General features: G+C 38.1%; 1 protein-coding gene across 4 annotated transcripts; it reads right to left on the bottom strand.

Moving 5' to 3' along the window:
* Positions 1 to 1396: 1396 nt before the first annotated feature.
* myom1a (myomesin 1a (skelemin)) lies at positions 1397 to 23505 on the bottom strand. 4 transcript variants are annotated; one of them, XM_081598509.1, is made up of 38 exons: positions 23368 to 23505; positions 21827 to 22080; positions 18689 to 18829; positions 18400 to 18586; positions 18145 to 18302; positions 17857 to 17949; positions 17632 to 17720; positions 16723 to 16764; positions 16330 to 16491; positions 16081 to 16242; positions 15516 to 15657; positions 14306 to 14505; positions 14175 to 14231; positions 13833 to 13957; positions 12556 to 12739; positions 12193 to 12367; positions 11817 to 11938; positions 10771 to 10967; positions 10504 to 10630; positions 9719 to 9903; positions 9518 to 9632; positions 9169 to 9325; positions 8440 to 8546; positions 8239 to 8283; positions 7923 to 8059; positions 7687 to 7831; positions 7431 to 7490; positions 7277 to 7344; positions 7060 to 7185; positions 4821 to 4898; positions 4457 to 4544; positions 4289 to 4327; positions 4028 to 4133; positions 3474 to 3637; positions 3305 to 3341; positions 3050 to 3072; positions 1930 to 1985; positions 1397 to 1753 (listed from the first exon to the last, which is right to left on the bottom strand). In XM_081598509.1, exons 2-38 carry the CDS (start codon positions 21982 to 21984, stop codon positions 1487 to 1489), a joined length of 4524 nt encoding a protein of 1507 aa, XP_081454635.1. In that variant the 5' UTR covers positions 21985 to 22080; positions 23368 to 23505; the 3' UTR covers positions 1397 to 1486. The 4 variants fall into 4 exon arrangements, with proteins under 4 accessions (XP_081454635.1, XP_081454634.1, XP_081454636.1 ...); XM_081598508.1 differs by having other exon boundaries at positions 21827 to 22036; positions 23368 to 23504; XM_081598510.1 differs by lacking the exon at positions 4821 to 4898 and having other exon boundaries at positions 21827 to 22036; positions 23368 to 23504.
* Between the last annotated feature and the right edge of the window lie 117 nt (positions 23506 to 23622).

Here is a 23622-nt window from a genome sequence, read left to right as displayed (position 1 = left end):
CTGATTCTGGTGGTGGTGTTGTTCTTTTCCATTCTATCTTCCACATAAAGAATCACTAATGACTTGACCAGAGATCAAATATTTGAAAACTTGTCTTTTCTAATTCATTGTGCAAAGTCAAAACTAAGAGCTATAACAATAAATACACAAATCAACTGCATTTATTTATTTATTTTTCAAATGCTTTGAATAAAAATGTTGCTTTTATAGGGATAACCCAATCATTTGTTTGTGGATTTTTTGTAATTGATTCAGAACTACTAAATCTATAAAAAAAAACTTATATTTTTCTTGTATGTTTTTTTCATATGTGGAAAGCAGAAAATCAGTATGGGCAAGTTAAACCTCAAGAAATCCAGAAATCAGTTCTATCCAGGAAAAGGCTGATCGGTGCATCGGAAATTCTGCAAATTTTCTTCAAGCTGTCAGTGAGAACTTTTTCTTTTTATCTTTTCTTGGTCCTGGGCAATTTGCTGCACACCTTCCCATTTTCCCCCTGCCCATCATCCTGTGTAGCTATTAAATAATGAAAGCTAGTGCCACAAAAATCTGTTTTAAAAAGAAACTAATTAGCTTATTTTCTTTGTCTTATTATTTTCGTTGTTTGTCTTCCGTTCTGAAAAATAGCCTTGACATTTTTCCAATTCCCCACTGGTCCCCTAATCTGTATGCCAGTGCATGGCATATACTGCCTAGGGCAAATGTTGGAGCAACACACAAAGATTTTCACTAAAATGAGGACATTAACTTGAGATTTTGAAAGATCTCTAAAGTCATCGCAGCTGCATTATGAGAAAAACTCTGACGAGAGACAACGTGTTTAGCTTGTTTAAGATTGACTTACCCTCCAATCAAATGTTAGAAGACAGTTTATCAAGTACTTCCACTTAATTGTACCTGCAGTTCTGCATTCCTCCTTCTTTCACTGGAAATTTTGGAATGAAACTCAGCACCAAATGAGTAACAGCCTCCAGAACAGAATTCCAGTCAGATCTGAGCTGAGCTTTACAGGGGACGTAAGATTACTTTAGATGACAAATTATGGTTGTTGCCACACTGCCATTACTTCTGTACCTCAATAACAAATTGCTGACATGATTTGCATTTGTAGCTTGCAGAGAGTTTATGACATCCAAACAGCTGAGATGAAACATTAAACAGGCTGATCCCTGTCGAATATCTCCAGTCTTTCATTGGCCAACGTTTAATTCTTGCTGCTATTTATTGCTACATATGCATTATGACAGGTAGTCAACAGTTCAGAGGTAAGCCAAGTGTAATACCTTAATTGAATCAGAAGACTATTTCTACTTGCAATTTTAATATTCAACTACTGACAGGGCCAACATGACTGAACACATTCCAAACAACTAAAAGAGGCATGAAAATGAACATATTCGTTTAACAGCTTTATTGCACCTGCTTGTGCCTTGGTAACATTATTTAGAGACAGCTCAGCAAATTATCTCCATTTTCTTCCTGACATTTAGTCTTTCTTATCCTCTCTGCTCTCCTCGTCAGGGTTGTACACGCTGACGGTGAACTCGCCGGCCTCCTTGCCGTACTTGTTCTTCACCACAAGGGCGTATTTGCCAGAGTCGGCAGTGGTGACGGCTGCAATCGTGATGCTGGCGAACTTGCCATGCTCAAACTTCAGCTTGTAGTGGTCGTCCGACACCAGTTCCTTGTCGTTCTTCACCCAGCACACCTCAGGCGCGGGCTCGCCCCACACATTGCCAGTCAGGTTCAGGGACTGAGAGAGGGAGAGAGAGACAGGATATACATTTTTTTTTTTTTGCAGGTTTTACAAACATCCATTTGGCAGGAGCGTTGATCATATTTCAAAGGAAGGAGGCACTCAAGGGAACGATACACTGATGTACAGAGGTCAATAGTGTGTTTGCAGTTAACACTTTTGAATTTCCTCACCTTGCCCTCCTGGATTGCAACCACATCTGGCAGGCCTCCAACAACACGAGCGCGGTCTAAGCAAGAAAAACAAGATCAAAAGACAAGAATGGTAGCATTTGCTTGTTTACCACATTTTGTTTTCCTGCTTTGCACTTTGACTCCATAAGTATATTAAAAGAATTAATAAATAAAAAAGGATTTTAAATGCACAAATATTAAACCAGTGTAAAATATGTATATGTGCTGCATTCTATAGTTTCCAATACTTCTTCCTGGGTAAGAATGTATGAATTACTGTATCAATTAGTATAAGTAGTGGCATGTAGCTCATCTGCATGGTCGGGAATGTTTTTCCACATTTCTCTTGACAACACACAATGAGGTTTTAGGTCAAAAGAGTTTGCTGAACAATCAAGCACAGTCACACAATGGACGTTAAAAACCACGAGAGAAAACCCCATCTGTGAATAGAGCAGAATAACTCTTCAGTCAGTCCAGTGATTCTGGGACCTTTATTTCCAACTGAAAATAAAATATACTATGTTCTGAAAACAGGGCTTTTGGAAGAAAAAAATATTTTTTTCTCCTTCACAGAGTAAAGATGATTGAGACATCGTCTCTGTTTTATAACATAAGTGATACAACAGTGACTCCAGCTGCACTCCACACTTTGTGACTCTTTTCCTAACTTGAAAATGGATTTTACTTCAAAATTTTCTCAAAGCAATAAATATTTCTATGTTTTCAAACAATTTTTTTCCTTCCCCTTAACTTTTGGTAATAGGTGTGGATGCAGAACTCTGTAAAGCACAGACGTCTGTAACAATAACCTTTACTGGCTTACTCCTGCTGGACACCTGTCAACTCAGCGGATATCTCCATGATTGCATAGGCCACAACATGACTATGAAACAACATGCATAGATTAAAAACAATTTTTTACTGGTCTTATGCAGTACTCTAATTTTCAGAGAAAGTTAATTTTGGGTTTTTGTAGACCATAGTCATCAAGATTAATAGGAATACATCACTCTGTGAGTGATAAATCCATAACGCAAGAGTTCCAATTAAACTGAGAAATGTTACATTACTTTATGAAAGACAAACTCCAGTAAGATTTGGAAGACTAATAACTTACTTCTTTCTGCAATCGCTGCCGCTCTAAAGAAAGAAAGAGACAAAAAGAAAGAGACAAAAGTTTGTCAGAAGTGTCTAAAAATGGTATTGGGGTTCTTAATTACGTTACACAATAATAGGAAATGTGTTGTGTTTGTCTCAAAGGTTCATTGTATGTTTGAGACAACTTTTACTATTTTTGCACATAAACATCCTTGAATACAAAACCCAGAATTACACGAATAAACAATGGAGTTGGATGAGTTTATTTACTTACTTGAGCCTTTGGAATTCTTCAAATGCATCCTGCCATGCTGCAAAGCAGAAAAAAAACATTTATAATATAATTAGAACAAGACTAATAAAGCCAACTCAAATTAGATGGGTTCTTTTTTTGCTAATTGTAAGGAGTAATTGTCTCCTATTGATTAAAAACTTTGACTTACCCTTGCCACTCAGATCCAAGACTCTCTTTACTCCGTCCTTGCCATCAAAGATATCCATGGTGTATTTGCCCTTGTCCTTCTCTGTGGGTTCATTGATCTTAAGCCAAAGCTGCTCCCCTGTGACGCCGGACTTAACTCTCTCTGAAGCTGCAATCTTGGCATCTCTGATCACAAAATCCAGAGCACAAAGATCAAATAACTTCAGACGGCCTTTTTAGCGAGACTTCAAATCCAGAACTCTGAAATGTGGTAGTTTTAGGGGTCCGCTTCAGTCTCTACACTACAATAGTTTTTTTGGGTTTTTTTTTCCAATCTGATCTTTTTCTTTTCTCAACATAAACCTGAAAGTCTTTTGATAATCTTTTTAAAGCGTATGTATTTACAGCATAATGTTGAGAGCGGACACTAATAAACACATGAATAAACTGCAGCACAAAATTACGTTCAACTGTTAAAAGTTTGACGTATGTTGATCGATCCCTTGATGCTGATACTGCGGGCCAGAGTTTCTTCTTAATGCTGTGAAATATATCCATGATGTCAATTTTACATACTTTTGAAGCCAACCGACACGCAGGTTCTCATCATAATATGTCACATTGGAGTAGAGGATGATGCCATTTTCAGAACTCGTAATTTGAATGTCACTGGAAGAATTGGCTGCAAGGAAAATAACAAAAACAGTCTCTCCTTTAACACACTATGAGAAAATTGTTATACAATTAGAACATTTTAAGGAAATTGCACACAATGATGCACTTTTCATTTTGTATGTTTCCCTTACGAGTTGTTCTTCAGTGTGAAAAACTACTTACCAATAACTCTGAACAGCTCATTCATTACAGCTTGGTATCCTGGGGAAAATAACAGCAATAATTCATGTGACTTTTTAAAAAAAAAAAAAACCTTTTATGTAACTTTTAACAGATTTTCACTTTTTCCTCCTAATTCCCTGCTAATGAAATCCACAAAGAGTACTTCACCTGCTTCTGTAAGGTTGAAGGCGCTCTTATCTTTTCCTCTCTCGTCTCTCAGGAAGACCTCGTAGATACCCGCGTCTTGCTTGGAGATCTAATATTTAAAAAAAAAAAGTCACATAAGTATCCCTAAGGCAATAATGATTCCCCTTCCAAATTAAATCAAGTGGAACACAATATAATTCTCAAGACAGTCAACAGTATAAAAGGAACACAGTGACCAGGTAAACCGAAAAGCCAGGCTTTTCTGCCGCCCGTGATGCTGCAGGCGATAAAACATGAAATGATGAAGGAAAACACAGAAAAGGTAAGACGACGAGGACACATGGAGACATAGGTGAAACTTATGACAGATAGATTATGTCCAGACTTTAGGCCTTGGTGGCAGGAGAACGTCCTTTGCAGATGGTTTTTTCCTTCCTTGCTTTTGCTCTTGCTTAATAACCCACTGTGAATTAGACAGATGAGCCAGTCAATGCAAATGTGACTGACCGGAGCTTATGCAAAAACACCAACCCTTTGGTGTTGAGTGACGTTTGAATGACTATGACAGATCAATATAACTTCTCTGGCACTTTCAGTCCTAGTGATGAAACAAAAAAATCACGAGTCTGACAAAAGCAGCACCTATTCTTTAATTAAAGTGACCAGAGGAGTTATATTGAATTGAGAGTTAGAGATGAAATGAATGAATGGATGAAACACACAGATAGACCACATGCTGTAGGCTCAATATATAGTTCCAGTCAGAAAATTGGATAAACTCCAATTTGGATATTGGATAAACTCATTATCACTATATATATAAAAATAAAGGGAACACTTAAACACTTAAGTGAACACTTGGGGGGGGGGGGGGGGGGATTTTAATGATGCTTTTGAACTGTTTTTTTTTTTCTTGGTGGTTTATTTAGGCAATATATGCATTCGATTATTTATTGTGGTTTTTTTTAAAACAAATTAATATAGATTTTCTGTAATTCATAGAGGAACAAAATTATATTTACAGTCTAAAATATATAGATAAATCTCCAGTGACATTTAGTTTACAGTTTCAAAGCAAGTTTCATCTCCAGTTTATTTGGTTTAAAATTTCTTAAGCTGCACTTTGAATTCATGTTGTTTTTTCTGTTTGTTTTTTTGTCATTACCAAGCATTTGGCATAAAATTGGCTGAATATTTGACTACTTTATTTTTGTTATTTATAGAGTTCATTTAAGTTAATTGTATGGTTTCTTGCACCAAGCATGAAAAGCATAGTCCACAAGTTTTGACATGATTCAACAGGAAGCTTTAAGGAAAATGTTATAGAAGCTTAACATCAGCCTGCCTTACACATTTCACTTTAAGGTTGAGCTCAATATCAATGTTGAACACAAAAACTTGTTTTTCTCTATCATAATCATTAGACCTTGGAAGATGTTCTGAGCTCTGAGTTTATTTCATGTTTTATTGTGTTTAATAAAAGATTAATTCCCGATCGGTTATTTTCCCATGTGTTCCCTTCCCAGTAATTGTTGCCATTCTCCGTCAGTAACTCTGGCACATTCATTTGATTTTACTCATCTGTTCCTCGCAACAGTTGTCATTGTCCTAGAATTTAATCTCTTTATTTTCAATTTTTCTTGGATTCTTCTACTGTAAGCCAATTATTTTCTCCAATTTGGCTTCCAGTTGGTCTCAGCCTGTGTTTTACCCAGAATATAAGTCTACTTTTTATTTTGTCATGAAATCTATTCACCATTATTCTGTCTACCTCCTACTTATAACCATCAGATGAACATAAATTGGTTAGTATATTCAAAAGAAACCTGTAGTCTGCTGAACTAAAACCTGTCATGAAGTGGAAGGTGTCAAAAGTGACCAGTTTACATTGCCATTGGTTTATTTTTAGTGCTAATGCATAGACAACCCACTACCTCTTCCCAAATTAACACATTAAAAAATCACTGAAAATTGTATCTGCTTGTATGGAGAATCTAAATGCCTTCTGGAGAAATGACAAATATCCATAGAAAATTGTGCCAGAAACTTGCTGGCACCAGACAGGTAGAGAATAAATTCAAAATTAAAATATTCAACCAAGAATAGGGGTGTATGTTCATATTTAAGCCTGTATATATAATTTTCAGTTTGTGCATCAAAGAAAACTGCAAAAGATTCGAATCAATTTATCCAGTTTTTCCTTTGAAATATTTTTAGATCTGAACATTGTGTAATCTCTCCACCCCAGATAAATACTGTACTGTTCAAATGCTTCAGTAAAATCCAAATGACTTCTGTTTGAAATGAATCGGTAAATAAACTCTGACTGGAACTATCTGGGCTGAAAAAGATAGAATTTGTCAGAAAAAAAAGTAACAATTTAATGTTTCTTCAGATTTCTGAGTAGAAATATTTGCTGTTCTGAGTCTAGCAGGGCTTACGAGAATATATAGCATGAATAAATATCTATAAAAACATAAAATGATCTTTTATTCTGTGTCAGAGGTGTATGATTAGCAGTATGTTTTGTAAAGCTCTAAAATGAAAGCAGAGCTGGATTACTACGATTTTAGCTCTTAGCTCATAAACACTCAACTCCTCACAAGGTGCACCGTCAGACTGACCTTTCCTATATTAAAGGTCAGGTCGCAGTCTTTTTTCTCGATTTTCGCAGCATCCTCATCGTCCTCTGCAATCTCAATGCTGTCCTTAGACCATATGATCTCAGTCACTGGTTTGGTATTTCCAATCTGTAAAAACAAAAGGAGGTGACCAGCAAGGGTACATGAATTAAAAGGATAATATTAGTAGCTTTAAATTGTTAAAGTTTTTTTGTTTCACCTTGCATTTTAGCAGCACATCACATTCTTGGGTGACAGTGAAGCCAAGGTACTCCACAAAGTGAGGACCTGTTTATTAAAAACAGAAAATAGTTAAAGAAAAATACCAATAAGCAAAAATCCTAATGTGTTAGAGATAAAGCATTCCTCCTTACCTTGTTTCCTGACCCATTCTGCTCTCTCAAACTCTGATTTCCTTTGTAGCTCCCTAAATTCTGGATAAAACAGTGTACATATTCAACCCTAGACCATTTTTAAAAAATCATAGATAAACTTATCACTGACACAAAAATATAAAGAATGATCTGCTGCCCCTCAGTGGACACGTGCTTTACCTGCAGAGTACCTTATTCGTCTGTCGTTATAAACCCTCTGGATTTGCAGATGTCTACTGTGTATTTGAAATCTTACCATCTCCAATCAGCACTAGACTTGTAGTGCCCTTAGCCTTGCCATCCACCAGGTTAAAGGTAAACGTTCCTTCATCAGTGACTTCCAGAGAGTCCATAAATAGTTCGATAAGGCCGCTGGACTTGTCGAACTTCATCGTGTATTTCTGCAGACAGGGAAACACAGAAATGCACACATTTCAGCACAAATGCTCGCTAGAACAAAATATGTGCATTTATTGCTCCATTTATGCCCACCTTTCCTTGCTCAATGATGACATCATTAAAAACATACTCCACTTGGCAGGCAGAAGTGAATTTCTCCATCTGAGCCCAGAACCGCACGCAGCCTTTCTCAAGCAGCTCCATGGCCATTTCATTCTTGAAGGGAATAACTAAAACATTGAACAGGTAGTTAAGCCTTTAATACAACCAAACGCTTAAGGAATGACATGACTAGTTTTGTGCGGTGTTATATCTTAGACTGTCTCTATAAATTGTTTATTCCAATTCATATCTTCATAAACAATAAATAGTTGCATTTGTGATATTTGAGCTAAGATTTAATATTCACCAGGAAACTTGTGTTCATGGCTAAGATCCAGGAGACGCAGGAGGGCTGTCAAACAGGAAAAAAGTAAGACAGGAAAAAAAAGTTGAATAATATCCATTCAGTCAGGCACACACACACTGGTATATGAAAATAATATCAAGCAGCTGTTCAAGCAGGGTAGGACAGACAAGTATGCACTGCCAAGACTGTGGGCTGACTCACCCTCCTCAGTGAGAGTGTAGCTGGAGGAGATGCCTTCGGTGTTGGTGACCATACAGGAGAAGGTGCCCAGATCCTCCATAGAGAGACTGTTAAAGATAGCTCTGGATCTAAACACAAGGCAACAACCATGGAAAGTGAGATAAACAAAGGAGCTTTACTAATTTTGGCTGATCAGTCGGATATGTAGGAGAAACACAGTGAAATGTTCACATACATTCATAATGTACATAAGAATTATACATGCCATAAGTTTCTCTTAGGGATGGATTAAGAATCCCAAATACAGCTCCAGTGGTTTTAAAAGCAAAAAGTGTGGACAACATTTTACGAGGGTCAAATATGTACAAATATCAATTACTTTTTGATTTATTGTCTCTTTGCAAGTCACAGTCTTCTTGACCTCAGACTCTCATGAGCCATCAACAAGCAACAAACAAATGTAAGTGGGCTCTACTAGTCCTCCCAAGAAGTCAAAAACCCAGCCAGAATTATACAAGAAACCTATTCATAGCTACAACAAGCAAGTGTACAGGGTGCAGTTGAGAAGAAAACTATGAGGATTAGAGGCAGCTGTTTCGATCAATCCTTATTTTCAAGTCAAGAAAATTTGAAATGCATGTAGCAAAAGCTTAAAATTATTCTGATATTCATGCCAAAGATATATATAAGATATATATAAGCTTCTTGCTGGAATCATGTATTGGACTGAGTGACAATGGGGACACATACTTGCCGCCCTGGGTGGCAATAGTGAGACGAGATGTGTCTGTGATTTCCTGGTAGTTCTTGAACCAAACAAACTGTGAGCCTTCTTTCATCTCAGAGCATTCAAAAATCATAGAAATGACACCGTTGTCATCAACATCCACGTAAATCTCCTTGGTGCCTAAAAGAAATAAGACCAAACAAAATAGTCAGTTCAGGAACAGATCATCAAAACGTATGTAAATGCAAACATAAAATGTCAAAACTTGCATTTGTACCAAGCAGTCTGCTTTTTTTTCTATATTCCTAACTTGAAATGTGCAAAAATCAAGATCAAGACTAAATGTGTGACTTAAATATCAATCGCACTCACCAGGACGAGTCTGGGCCAGAATTGGACCCAAGTTTTGGGAGGGTTTCCCAACTCCAACAAGATTCTGAGCACGCACACGGAAGACGTAGGATGTTCCTGCCGTCAGCCCAGTCACCTGATTTAGCACAAAAAGAGTCAGAAAGAAGGCACTTAAAAACAGTGTGTTTCATTCCCTCATCTAACTATGTTTGTCTTATTTACCTTCATGAACTTTCCCTTGTTGGTCTTCTCATGCACAGCCTTCCAGCCTTCCTCGCCTGCAGATGCCTCCTTGATGTCCAGGTAGTAGCCATTGACAGGGCTGCGTCCATCAAACACAGGAGGTTCCCACAAGATCACAACAGAGGTGTCACGGACCTCCATCACATAGACACCAACAGGGGGTCCTTGGAAGATCAAAAAACAAAGTTGTATCGCTTGAAGAATTTTCCTTCATCAGGAGAATATTTTACTTATACTTATTCTTACAATGCATACCTATTTTAAGTAGAAATTTCTTAAAAGACTGAGGAATATTAGGTGATAATTTCTCATACTAACAGTTTAGTCTCAGGAACTTATCTTTCACCAGTTGGAAAATTCATGGTTAATTTCCCAGTTTTTCTTGCCCTCTAGCAATAACTACAGTCTCATGGTCCCATTGTCTTTGTTTAAGCTGCAAAGTTGGCGGGATTGGGGTAATCATATCTATGCTTCATATGATCTTAGGAGTATGATTATAAAGGTAGACATACAGATCCTAGACAGAGTTATACAGAGAACAGTGAGGGTGGAAGTAAGCCTGGTTCCAATCCCAGGTTGTTTTCCAACTTCAACTTCCTGTTCTGAGGTATTTAGAACGAGGCAAGAGAAAGAACTAAATTCAATCATCTTAAATCAGATTAGATGTTAGATTACTCCTCAAAATGATACATTTTCACCGAATCAGATTAAAGATTAGGCAATTAATCTTTTTTTTTTTGCCTTATCAAACTACAATCTTGTACCTGGAATAGTAATGGTCCATTCCTTGCACTCCAAACTTGCAGTGGGCAGAGAGGGTTTACTCACACCTGCCATGTTCATTGCACGGACTTGGAACTGATAGAGGACGTTTTCCTTCAGGTTCTCGGCCTAAAGGAAAGGAACAGAGCAGATCAAGATGCAGATGACGCAAAGCCACTCTTTTAAACTAATCAAGTCAGTGATGAAGATGTTTGCACTTATGGACAACAAGACAAATCAACCGCTTGACATTTTCAGTATGAACTTGCCTTATAGGAAGTTGTAGTTAAGGCCTTTAGGTTCAGTTCGTGCCATTTTCCATAAATGTTCCCCTTCACTGTTCTGTAATCCACAAAGTATCCTCTAATGTCGGCTCCTCCGTTGTCAGTGGGTGCAGTCCAACCCAGAACCATGTAGTCCTTCACGGCCTCCAGTAGGGTCACATTGGTGGGGCTTGCAGGTACAGCTGCCGTCGACAATGGAGGTGAGACAAAAGTGATTAGAGATACCTTTTTATTTATATATTTTTTTAAAGCAATAAATCAACAAACTTTTTAATTGCCTAAGTGTTTAAATCTTTGTGATATTTATTGTTGCACTTTTTAGGTCATCTTCAATCGTAAGACACCAGTAAAGAGGCAAATACTTTCTGGACACACAAAAAGTACAACAGCTATTGGTTGTGAGCTTCACACACAGATGCAACACACTGTTTTGAGAGTTGCTTAACTGGGTAAAATACTTACTCTCAAAGGGCAGAAAGTCGGCAAGTGTCATTCTAAGAAAATTACTGGAGCCAGGCGAGACTCTCCACAGGAACATGCTGTTTCAAAACACACTGCTTTAGCCTGCAGCCTGGTCATGCACCAACAGGCTCCCCTGAAGACTTATCAAACGGCAGAACAAAACTCCAGCAAAATCCAGTTAAAAAGAAATCAATAGTGACATGTAGTAAAGCATCTTAAAGCATTAGCTAATGTCTTTGCCTAAACAAGGCAAAGAAAATGCGGGGAAATGGCTGCACGTCGAGTTAGTAATGACTTTTTTCCTCATGCAGACACATGCTGTATTAGTATTCAGTAAATGCATTTCTGTTTGCAGCTCAGGGGAGTTATATTGTGAAGTGGTGGTAAAAGTAAAAATACATCCTTTAAGGGAGTTCTTCAGCAGGATTTCTCTTTTAAATATTTAAATGAGTCAGTAATAATTTAAACCCGTCCCGGCAGGCGGGCAGGATAGCGGGTCACAGCGTGGGCCGAATATGACAGGGGTATGCGAACAATGGAGAAATCGTTTGTAAAAAAGTTGCACTCACAGACAGCAGCCTGTACAAGCACGGCATCAGAATTGGAGGAGTTCTGGCTGTATCCAGCAGCGTTCACCGCCTTTACTCTGAACACGTAGTTGGACCCTGTGGAGAGGCCGTGGCACACGAACCTGAAAGGAATGCATTTCAATCAGGTATATTTTATTGATATATTCTGCTGGCCGCCAAGGGGCATTTCCCCTCTGGGGGAAGAATACCTATTAGGATTCAGCTGTAAGGTTGTGTTCAAATTCTGGGTAGTTCTTTTGCAGCGGATACACACTTAACATTGATTGTCCAAAACTATGAAATCAACCAAAGGACATATCCCAAGACCAATTCTAATTTCTGTAACTTTAAGGAAAAAAAAACAAACATTTCCCACCTGGTCTGCTTGACAGGTTTATTGTTGCAAGGCATCCACACGTCAGTTCCCGTCACACTAGATTCAATGTAATAGCCAACCAAGTGTTTTACATCCTTAGATGCCCCCCAGGTGACAACCACTGAGGTGTCTGTGTTCCTGGTGGCCACTGGATTGCCTGGGGCAGAGGGAAGATCTGCAGGGAAATAAAGACACAAAATGCATATTCTAAAGGATGTCAGTTATCGTAATTCTATAAAGAAGAAGCACCTGGATCAGAAACAGCCCTGGTATAAACTAGAGATATTATCCTGTTAAATAATGCAGCAGGGTTCTTTGCATGCAGAGTCTGTAGTGATGCGCCTGGAAGCTTTGTCAGCTCACCAAGTTTGTCACCAACTATGGTTTCTCCGGTGGGTAGGGAGGGCTCGCCCACGCCAGCGGAGTTGCAGCATCGCACACGGAAGTTGTACGATTTACCCTCTGCCAGGTCGAAGATCGCAAAGCGAGGGGACTTCACTGGCATCCCAGTGTTCACCCTCTGCCAGGTGTCCGTCCCTTGAATACACTGAGAACAACAGAGAGCAGGGAAACTTTTAAAGTTGAAGTTTGAAGCGAGTGCAGATGCTTATAAAAAGCTAATTATAAGTTATATTAAGCCACATTCTGTTGCAGGTTATTTCACTGTGAAAGACCAGTGGCCTATGCAGTTTATAATGTGCCTCTAACCACTTAAATCCTTGAGATATTTGCCAATTAATCCCAGAGTAAAAACCTTTCACACGTAATCTTTGCTGGGTGACTAAGGGGAGAACAATGTCTCACCTCTTGAGGGGTTTGCTTCGTATCCTAAATGAACTTAGATATGTGTTCAAATTGGTTTTCTTTGACAACAATATCACAGTACAGATAGATAGATAGATAGATAGATAGATAGATAGATAGATAGATAGATAGATAGATAGATAGATAGATAGATAGATAGATAGATAGATAGATAGATAGATAGATAGATAGATAGATAGATAGATAGATAGATAGATAGATAGATAGATAGATAGATAGATAGATAGATAGATAGATAGATAGATAGATAGATAGATAGATAGATAGATAGATAGATAGATAGATAGATAGATAGATAGATAGATAGATAGATAGATAGATAGATAGATAGATAGATAGATAGATAGATAGATAGATAGATAGATAGATAGATAGATAGATAGATAGATAGATAGATAGATAGATAGATAGATAGATAGATAGATAGATAGATAGATAGATAGATCAAAACCAGGGCTACACAAAACAATACAGTGTTTATTTGTGATATAGCTTTTGCATTTGAATAAATGCAATTATTTTGTTATCAGCTTGTACTGCAAGTAGTAATTTGTCTAGTAATGAAACACACCAAATCCCTCGGGTGAATCGACTTCAAACTAAAACTCAACTCGGGTGTGATGTCATTCCCATATAGAGGACAAATGAATGAAAGCAGCAAGAATGTCTGAAATAATCAAGTGGAAGCCTGAGAATATGCATACTGTGGAAAGATAATAAAAAAAACCATTGCAGGAAAGATTATTAGAAATCCAAATGAAGTGACAAACAAGACTAGCATAAAGAACAAGCAACTATATGAAAAATGTTCTTACTTTTTCAATGTAATACATGACTCCCTCATGACCCCGTTGCTCTGGGGGCTTCCAGGCAAGCACCACATAACTCTTGGTGGCCTCAGTGACCACAACATCAGTAGGTTCTCCTGGAATCACACCCACTGTGTGGGGAAAAAAAACACACTCATGGTTTTTCTCCAAAATGGAAATCTAGACTTAGGTATAGTAACGGGTTTGCACAACAGATGACTCAGTTAAAATGAAAGTAGGAAGTGTCTTAGTTGATGTTGTTTCAACACTAGCAGCAACGTAGAATTTTTTTTTTTTAGACCTTTTAGATTTACTCATATGAGGAAAATATCACATGAATTGTTATACCAGTGGGTTCCTCTTCTGTGAACTTGATCACCCCAGTCCAAGGTGCCAGTGGTCCGGCTGTTGTGGAGAGGACAATCATCAGCAATTTACATAGAGAAGGGTCTCAACAGGTTTCTGTTTTGTCTCCAAACCTCTGAGTCGAGCTCGGTCTGAAGGATCCATGGCAACCACAGGATCAGAGACGCGGGATGGACGACTGACTCCCACGTTGTTAAAGGCACGCACCCTGAAGACATAAGAACGCCCCTCCACCAGCCCTGTAACAGGGAACCGGGCGTACTTGACTGCGGCATCATTACACTGAGCCCAGTGATGAGTGCCCACTTCACACCTTCCAACACAAAACACCAACATATACACAAGTCAGTTGTTGAAATAGCTTTTTCTAAAAAGCAACCTGCTGGCTTACAGTGCTCTGAGAAAGTATTTAACCCTTTACAGATTTCTTTGGATTTCCTTTTTTTTGTCACACTTAAATATTTAAAATCTGGAACACATTTCAATATCAGACAAAGATAACTGGAACAAGTACAAAAAGCAAATTTTGAATAATTAGTTAATTTATTAGAGGAAAATAGGAGATCCCAAAAAATCTGTTTCTACGTGGAAAAATAAACCCGAAGACTGGTTGTGTAACCCTTTAAGGCAGCTGCTTGGGATTCTCCAGTAGGAGCTACTCAATGTGAATAGGAATGGATGGATGGATGGATGGATGGATGGATGGATGGATGGATGGATGGATGGATGGATGGATGGATGGATGGATGGATGGATGGATGGATGGATGGATGGATGGATGGATGGATGGATGGATGGATGGACCACTGTCAGCACTGTGTTTTTTTTCTAGGAGCTCACCAATAGATACAATTTTTATCCAGTACTCTTCATTATAATTTAATCAATAACATTAAAATTAACTAAGGCAAAAGAGAATTGCATTCCTTTATTTGTAGTTCTTTTTTTGTGACCTCCAGATGAGTCATTGATGCCCCTTTAGAGTAGCTTTTGTTGGCATGTTACTCCTAGGAAGGTTCCCCACTGTTCCATTTCAGGTGTGTCTGATATTTAAATTTCAGTCATAATTGGAAACATTTAAATGTGTGGAGTCAGATATTTTTTACAGCGCTATGATAACAGAACAACTGGAAGAAGTAAACAGTTATAAATCAAAGAAATTTGGACAAATGCCAATACAATAAATACTTTTTGTGTTTATTTCAATATAAATACAAAAAGTATGACCGAGTATCTTGTGTGCTCTAAATGCAGGATGAATTTTAATTATTGAGTCTTTTTTCCCCCAGATATTTCCAATAAAATACACTGAAGCTAAGCAACCTGTCGATGTAGTATCCGAGGATGGGGCTGCTGCCCTCCACTGCTGGCTGCTTCCAGGTTACCACCACATAGTCCTTGTTGGCATCCTGACAACGCACATCCAGGGGGGCCACGGGAACCCCCTCCAGCTCCACGTCAGCATCTGGTAAAGCGAGAAACGCCCAACCATGTCAACGGATCCACTCGTACTCGTGGTGTTTCTAAATTAGGTGTATCTTCAGTATGCTCTCAGGTTTCATTGCCTGACTTACAGTTAGTATGGCCTCACTGTAACTAGCTGAGATGCAACGCATTAAGATCTAAGAAAGTATTCAAAAAACTAAACTATTTGAAAATTATCAGGAAATTGCTCATTGCATCTACACTTTCTGTAATTAAACCAACTTAGTGACAAGAATGACCAGACTGAAACCAAATTGTTCATCTCTTGCTTGAGTCTGAGTGTTGATCAATGCAGAAGAAAGTTGTTTCTTATGTTAGCAACCCTCACAAAATTATCTCCGTTCAAAGGCTGAACTTTCATTTTGCCATAACATTTCCAGGCAATGAATTTAAGGCACTTTACCTCTGACAAACACATAGGCTGAGTAGGAGTCAAAGCCGGATTTTGTGTTGACGCGCAAAGTGTACATGCCCTCATCTTCCTTGTTAAGGTGGGTAAGAGTGAGAGTGGCGCGTTCTCCAGACCAGTGTGTGCGGACCCACTTGGAGGGCTTCAAAGGTACAGCTGACAAGAAAAGCAAAAGTAAAGGACTATTACACTTTGCTTTAAAACAAAGACAAAAAGTTACTTGCGTTTAACTTTCTAACTTACAGTTTCTGTACCACACAACTTCAGGCTGGTACTTTTTCACAGTGGGAAAAATGATGACAGTGCAGCCCAGACTCAGTGTTTCCCCCTCACGACCAAAGGCCACTTCAAATTTGTCAATAATGCTTGTACGAAAAGTAACTCCATGCTCAGGGCAAAAACCATCTGAAAACAGAGAATAGATACTATCAAATATTGTATTTTTTTAAATTTATGTCCAATGTTTTCTTCCACTATTTGTGGTCAATGATTGTAAAATACAAATTATACTCTATAGAACTGAAGACAAATAAAGGTAGAAGCCTGTTATCATTGTACGCATTTTACAGTAAAAATCATAATTTAAAGTCTTTTTTTAAAGCAAACGTGCAAATATTACTTATAAAATTGCCTTACGTGGTTTGGGATCAAATGGACCTTCTTCCGTATCTTGGAACCCTGTGAAGAAATTTATTTAGATCTATAATTTTGTGTGACAACAATTCTTGCAGTATATTATAATAAACTAAACTCACAAAAATTAATTTACACTCTCTCATTTTTTTCTTGACAACTGGCCATTTAACAATATTTGATTCCTGAGAAAAATGCTCTCATAACCGGCTGTCCATGCAGCAAATTAGCTTCCAGCACTTCAGGTGAGGATGTCCACATATAAGTAAGCTTAGGCACAAGAACTTTCAAGCTTATGTATTAGCTCAATTGTGTTTGAATAGCCAAACCATCAGCATATGTTGTTACTCAGAGATCTTCGTGGTAGAAGCACATATTTTTATGGCATCATTAGCAAGACAAAGTATTACACGTTGTTTTATCTGCCTATTATCTACTTACGTAATAGGTAGGTAACTACAAAAATAGGTTGTCATATACAAATATGACAAAAAGTATGGGTTTGCATTTAGACACAATGAATAACAGAAACAGTGCTACTGTTGACTAGCTGCTATACAGTGCTAATGCTAGGCTGTACAAAAACAGGGTGTGTTATTGTTTATTTTGCCGCTTGTGACAAAACTACTGATGCCATTTTATTAGGATCTTTGTTTATGAGAGTCTAATATGTTATTTGGTGCTGCTTCATGCTCTAATTGCTTTGTTGAAATAAGGCACATCCATCTGCCACAAAAAAAATAAAAATGGAGAAAAGAGTTATTGCGGCACTCATAGCCCCAATCTGATGATGATGCTTGGAACTGCAGCAAATGACGTAATTATAGATCTCATCTTTTATCTTTAATTCCAGGAGTCATTAGCTGCAGCTAAGAAAGATAGAACTACATGTAAAAGAAAACAGCTACCTACTTTTGACAACAACAGTAGCTGCAGAGGAAGCTTCCCCTTTCACATTGAGAGCGGAGGCATAATACTGAGCAGTGTCCAAGAAATCGCAACTAAAAATAAAATTGCAAGAAATGAGCAGTCTGTTTACATTTGACAAAGCAGGAGGTTGAACATGTGGATTATTTGCATAATGGGTGATTGATTGGAGCTGAAGCAATGCAGAGTGTGAGGTGAATGATTACCTACTTCTTGATCTCCAGGGAGTGCATGTTGTAAGTGCTTTCGGCTGTGTACTTCTCAGGATGGGCCTTGGCATCGATCAGCACATTGTTCTTATACCTTCAAGGCAGCATTAAGATTTTCATGAACTTTTGTAGTTTATCTTTCTGACATGAAATTAATGTGTACAGTTTTTATGCTGTGGTTCTTGAGGGAAAAAAAGGCAATTGTTTCCTTTGAATTTCCACATAATAGCTGATTGTTGTCATCAGCCTCTTGTAATAATAATGTTATTAAACTTGAACTGTAACTTACCAGGCAATCCTTGGTTTTGGCCATCCGGCCACGGTGCAGTGCAGCCTGACTGTTTTGCCCTCCCACACAGTCTGTCCACGGGGCTTGACAATAAACTCCGGAGGGTGCGTCAGCCTATCTGGGTGCATTTTCTTACGAAACTCTGACCACTCCTCCAACTTCACCACGATGGGGATCCCATGTTGGGACGGAAAGAGTAAATAAGAATTGTCTTTGTGAGTCCCAGTTCATTAAAAACAGAATAAATGGACTTACCGCTCTGTCAAATTCCATGCGCTCCGCCGATTCCCTCACATGCTTTGATCTTGTTTTCTTCTCAACCTTTACCTCCATGGCATCCCTGGCCTCCCTGACAAACAGGTTCCTCATTGCCACATAGTTAATGCCCTCCTCTGTAACATCATCCTCCTGAGCCTCCATCAGTCCCCGAACGACGTCATGGCTAAAGAAAACCAAAACCACCAGGATGTGAAAGCAAAAAAAAAAATTACTTCAAAATGAATTTGGCGTTTAATAAAATCAACACTATATTCCTTGTACTCACTTTGCTCTAAACACAGGAATGACGTAGCCTATTACTTCTTTGTCCTTGTCCATGGCCAGGTAGGTACGTTTGGCTCTTTTGGGTAGCGGGCTCAGTTTAACCACCTGCTGCCCCTTGTCTGTCTTCACAGAGGTCTTCAGGCTTAGAGGCAGGAGATGACATCCAAATTAAAAACAGTTTGTCAATAAGCTGCTGTATAAAGGGGGAGAAGTCCGACTTCAAATAAAGGACAAGACATTTTCTTTGAATTCAAAGCTTGCTGTTGTGTTTTTTTATGACTGAATTGACCTATATCAATGTCCAAAAACAAGATCTAAGGTTGTGTATTTTGTGTCTGACCCACACTGGTTGCAAACAAACAGGAAGGAAAGGTTTGTAAAAAAAAAAAATCTTTGCAGAAATTATCCTAATAAAATCAAGCACATTCATAGCTCAATCCCTAAGCCAAGCTGTTTGGAAAGTATAACTTATTCACCATTAGACAGAAGTAAGGTAGCCAACAGTCGCAGATTGATTTAAAAAAAAAAATCTAAGTGAGAAATATTACATTTCACAACAAATACTGAAATATATTCTTGTCTCTTTATGAAATACTTGAAGAGAAAGTTGATAGTTTACCCCCCCAAAAAACCTGAAATATTAAATCAACTTATGAAGTACTGCTAGAATGTTTTCAAAAGCTCTGATTGGTTTTGATATGTTCTGCTCAGGGGTGCACACCATGAGTGGGGACACCATAAGACAAAAAGGACTTTAGAACAAGTTTGAAAAGTATGATATAAAGAATCTGCACATATCTGAAGTGAGCTTTGTAGATGCTTTTAAAATCCCCAAAACTCTATGTGTAACAGAAGACATTCAGTTTTCCAAAATGTATTGTTGAAATCCATCTAGCTAATTTATTTATCTGTCTATACTAGGAATATTTGTTCATTTTTAATGTTTCTGACGTCTAATAAATACTTTTTCCTTGACAAGAATGAATTGTCAGGTAATAATCTGTAACATACACAACCAAACACATACATAATAAAGTATGTGTTTGGTTGTGTGTGGGGGAGGCTAAAGGAGCGACCTGCCCAGGGCAACATTTGTGGAAGAACCACCATCGGCTGTGATGAAAGTTCCACTTTTTAAACCACCAGCTGACACATTTGTTTGTAAAAAAAAAAACACAATCATCCAAAAAAGAAGAAAAAAAAAAAGAGAGAAAAGCTGCAGTGCATTTCTGAAATAACTCCACTTGCTCATTGGCCTTATGTATACCTCCTTAAATAAACATGTTTGTTACATAAAGCCATCTAAAACCAATTCTCCAGTCAGAAAAGATGTTGCATTTACTTCCACCCTCCAGACCCTGACTCGATACTACTCTCTGACTCATTTACCTCTCAGACTTTCTTTTCCTTTGCAGGATTTATAAATGGAACAAAAACTAGCGGATATGAAGCGTGGTGTAAAGGTCCACTTTAAAGCTTTGCTTTCACTTAAAATAGGCCTTCCTCTCTTTTTTAGATGGCTCAGAGTTGGATATCTGTTTCAGACTTACGGGATCATGGTCACGCAGTATGCTGGATGCAAGTCACAGGAAAACATCTGAAGTGAGTGCGTTAAGAAGTTATTTCCGCTGCTGACTCACCAGGTGCACTGAATGGGCAGTCAGGGGCATCAAAAGTTTTTAGCTTTAAATGAGAGTTTCAGTTCTTACAGTCTAAGAAATAATTATGTTCCACCTAGAGAAAATTTGAAACAGAATATAGTTCTAGAAGCACAAGTGCACATGCAGCCGGTAACGTACAGCTGCAGTGGTATTATTTACAACTTGGGTTGTAAATAATACCCCTATTTACAACAGGGGTTGTAAATAATAGGGGAATAGTGGTTTGGGAAATTTTCCAGTCTTTCATACAGCATATTTACAGTTGGCCTGAAGGCAGCGCTTCATGTCAAAGTGTTCAGAAATAGCTCAGCTGTCTAAGAATATAGCTGGCAGCTCTCGGCTACAGCTGAAATTCTTTCCCTGACCTCGTTTAGAATCAACATGTCCGACATGTACACGAGCTCCACTAAGATTAAAACAGAAAGCAAAAAACATCTTCCCCTGTGTTACAAGGCAAGTGCTTGTAGCACAATGGTGTCATTATATGTACCAATGTACCAATCTCCTGCGATGGACTGGCAACCTGTCCAGGGTGACCCCGCCTCTCGCCTGAAATGTCTCGCTGGAGATGGGCCCCAGCACCCTCCTGACCCCACTAGGGACAGGGGTGTAAGAAAATGGACAGATGGACGGACGAATGGATGGATGTACCAGTCTCTAGTAATGTGGTTTGGCAATTGTAAATCCATTGACTTTGCATAGTGAAACCATAATGTCTTCAAATGCCTGGAATTAAAACAATTATGTTGCCTGAAAGATAAGATAATGTTTCCAGCGTATCTGATACTGATAACAGCAGTGACCATATTTGGAGTGTCGAGCATTTTCACGCTGACATTTTAAAACCTTTGGCTTTTTTTCAAAAGACAAAGACATGTTTTAAAAATCATTGAAAGATGCATTTGTATCTGAATTGAAACTTAATTACAACACAGTAAACTAATCTAATTTAGGCCTTTAGGTTTAGTAAACAACATGAACATAACTTTTTTGAGTTGTTAAGATGAGAGTTTCAAAATTATGACGGTAACAGAATTGCAATAAGCCCAACTAAAAGAATGAATAACCAGTTTTTAGATGGGGAAAAACAACTCTCAACAATATGTCTTCATACATATGGATTGTAAATGTTGAAATAGTGAATCCTGCTAAAAATATATATATAAATAAATAGACTATTTGCTTAAACCTAAAATAATATTCTGACCTGGCTTTAAGGAAGAAAACACAGTTTTTTTAAATTTTTTTTATAAATAAATAAGAAAGAACTCGGAGTTAGAAAAAATAACTTGTTCTTTCTGCACCTCAAACTACTTGCTAAATCCTACCACCAGACTCTAAGTGAAAATGCAAAGATGTCTAGGAAGCTGCATTTCAGGCACCTTGATTAAAGGTGAATAGCAGCCCACATCCAAAGAAGTTTGCTTTAGCTTATTTCTTGCTGTTATTCAGAGACTATATCACTTTGGACCTCTTACCGATGGCTGCTGGTCTTGCGAGTTGAGAAGGCCTGCTTGCTAACAGACGACCTGGTGCTCAGGTAAAAGCTGCTCTCATAGTGCTGCTTCTCCTCCAGCTGTTGATGCAGCTGCAGCTTCTGCTGCTGCTTCTGAGTCACTTGCACTGATCCTGACATCCCGAAGGGCCGCTCCGCCAACTTACAATGGCTGCCCTCTAGTTTACCCGCTCTGCAAATCAATCTCACTGTTATTACGATAGTCTGATTTCTGAGCTGGAGGTTAGGGAAAAGCAGAGCATGATCATTAGGAATTAGGAAGGATGGTTTAGGGAATTAGTGACTGATAAAAAAAATCTGTTGTTTTCTTTCTTCAAGTCGGGGTTATGAATGGTTATGTTTTAACAGCTGAAGGGTTAGCTCTGCCCAGGATCTACCTCTACTGTGTTAAATGAAGCAGCAGGTTATAAATGAACTGCAGCAGAAGTTTTCAGCATTCACTATTTTTATTTTGTGGTAGTTTAATTCAGAAAACCTCCAGAAGAGGAAGATAAATAACAGAAATACTGCAATATTTCTCTCCTTTATGGTTATAAGCTATTCAATTATCATGTTTGATGTAATGTATACATTTTTACAAAGAGGTCTTCTTATCAGCTTATTAATACAGAAAAGAAGAGCATAATGAAATAATGGACATATTACCAAATAGCTTTACAGAGTTCAGGCCCATGTGCCATTTAGTAGGTAGGGGTACCCACAGGTCTAACAAGTGGTTGTTCCTGCTGAGTAAACTATCAAAAAAGATAAGCTAAAAAAAAGAAAGTAAGAGAGATAATATGCAAACATTCTGAGAAAAAATGCTCAAAGTTAGGCATAACGCCATAAAAAGTGTGAAGAATGATTCAAATCCGTTTGGACAAGCTGTCATAAATACGACAGCATAACATTATGCACAGAATAAGACACACAAACATAAAGTGAGCTACAACAATGTCCAAAAAACCCCCAAAAAACTGCAAAATACCACTAGAGACACAAGTAACAACATTGTCAGGAAACTATTTTGTACAGTGTTTGTTAGTGCAGAGTTTCAGGATAAGCTAGAACAAACTGGAGACAAATGATCCCAGGCTCCTTTGTTTTATAATCCCTTCATGGTCACAATAACTGGTTAGTAACGAATAAGTAACTAATGGATGGCTTGACGGATTGAAAAAAATGCATGTAAAGTTTGTTCACAGTGATACCTGTTTAAACTGAACTATAAGCAGAATCAGAAGCCTAAGCCATGTTATAATTATGTTATTGTGAATCAAAGACATGCAATTCGGAATATGACTCTAAAACAAACAAGACTTTGTTAGACAGGGGCATAATTAAAAAATATCAATTAACATGTTGTTAAAGATCAATTAACCTGTTATTAATAGAAAATAAAAAAACTCATGACACAAAAACAAGGCCTATTGCAAGTGTTGGAAATGTACAGACACAAACAAGACAAACTATAATTTAATGAAGTTGATGGAACTTAACAAGAAGATACAAGCCTTTACTTACCACCAACAGCAATTTACGAGTCCACAACAAGAAGAAAAGGTGTTTTATTCCAAACAAGCAAGCTCAGATCCAGCAAAAGCAGTAGGGTGAGGGTCAGTGGACAGGACAGCAGTCCACTGAGCAAAAATAAGGCTGCCACTCGGCAGAAAGCGCAAGACACCGTCAGGACCTTTTAAGGTGAGGGCAGCTTTAAATTTAGACCATGAGAAGGGTGCCTGCCCCTCAGCTGTTCCACTGTACTTCAGAGACATGTTT

This window comes from Poecilia reticulata, chromosome 17, assembly GCF_904066995.2.
Source record: "Poecilia reticulata chromosome 17, P_reticulata-male-v2, whole genome shotgun sequence".
NCBI lineage: Eukaryota > Metazoa > Chordata > Actinopteri > Cyprinodontiformes > Poeciliidae > Poecilia > Poecilia reticulata.
The sequence above is the reverse complement of the archived record's forward strand: the minus strand, read 5'-3'. Positions and strand labels throughout refer to the sequence as shown.

Excerpts from the sequence above, each read along its gene's own strand:
- myom1a (XM_081598509.1), bottom strand. The coding sequence starts at position 21,984 with ATGTCAGGATCAGTGCAAGTGACTCAGAAGCAGCAGCAGAAGCTGCAG. Across the intron at positions 3,073-3,304 it reads GAAGAATTCCAAAGGCTCAA|AGCGGCAGCGATTGCAGAAA; the intron begins GTAAGTAAATAA and ends TTCTTTCTTTAG. Across the intron at positions 1,754-1,929 it reads TTGCAATCCAGGAGGGCAAG|TCCCTGAACCTGACTGGCAA; the intron begins GTGAGGAAATTC and ends TCCCTCTCTCAG.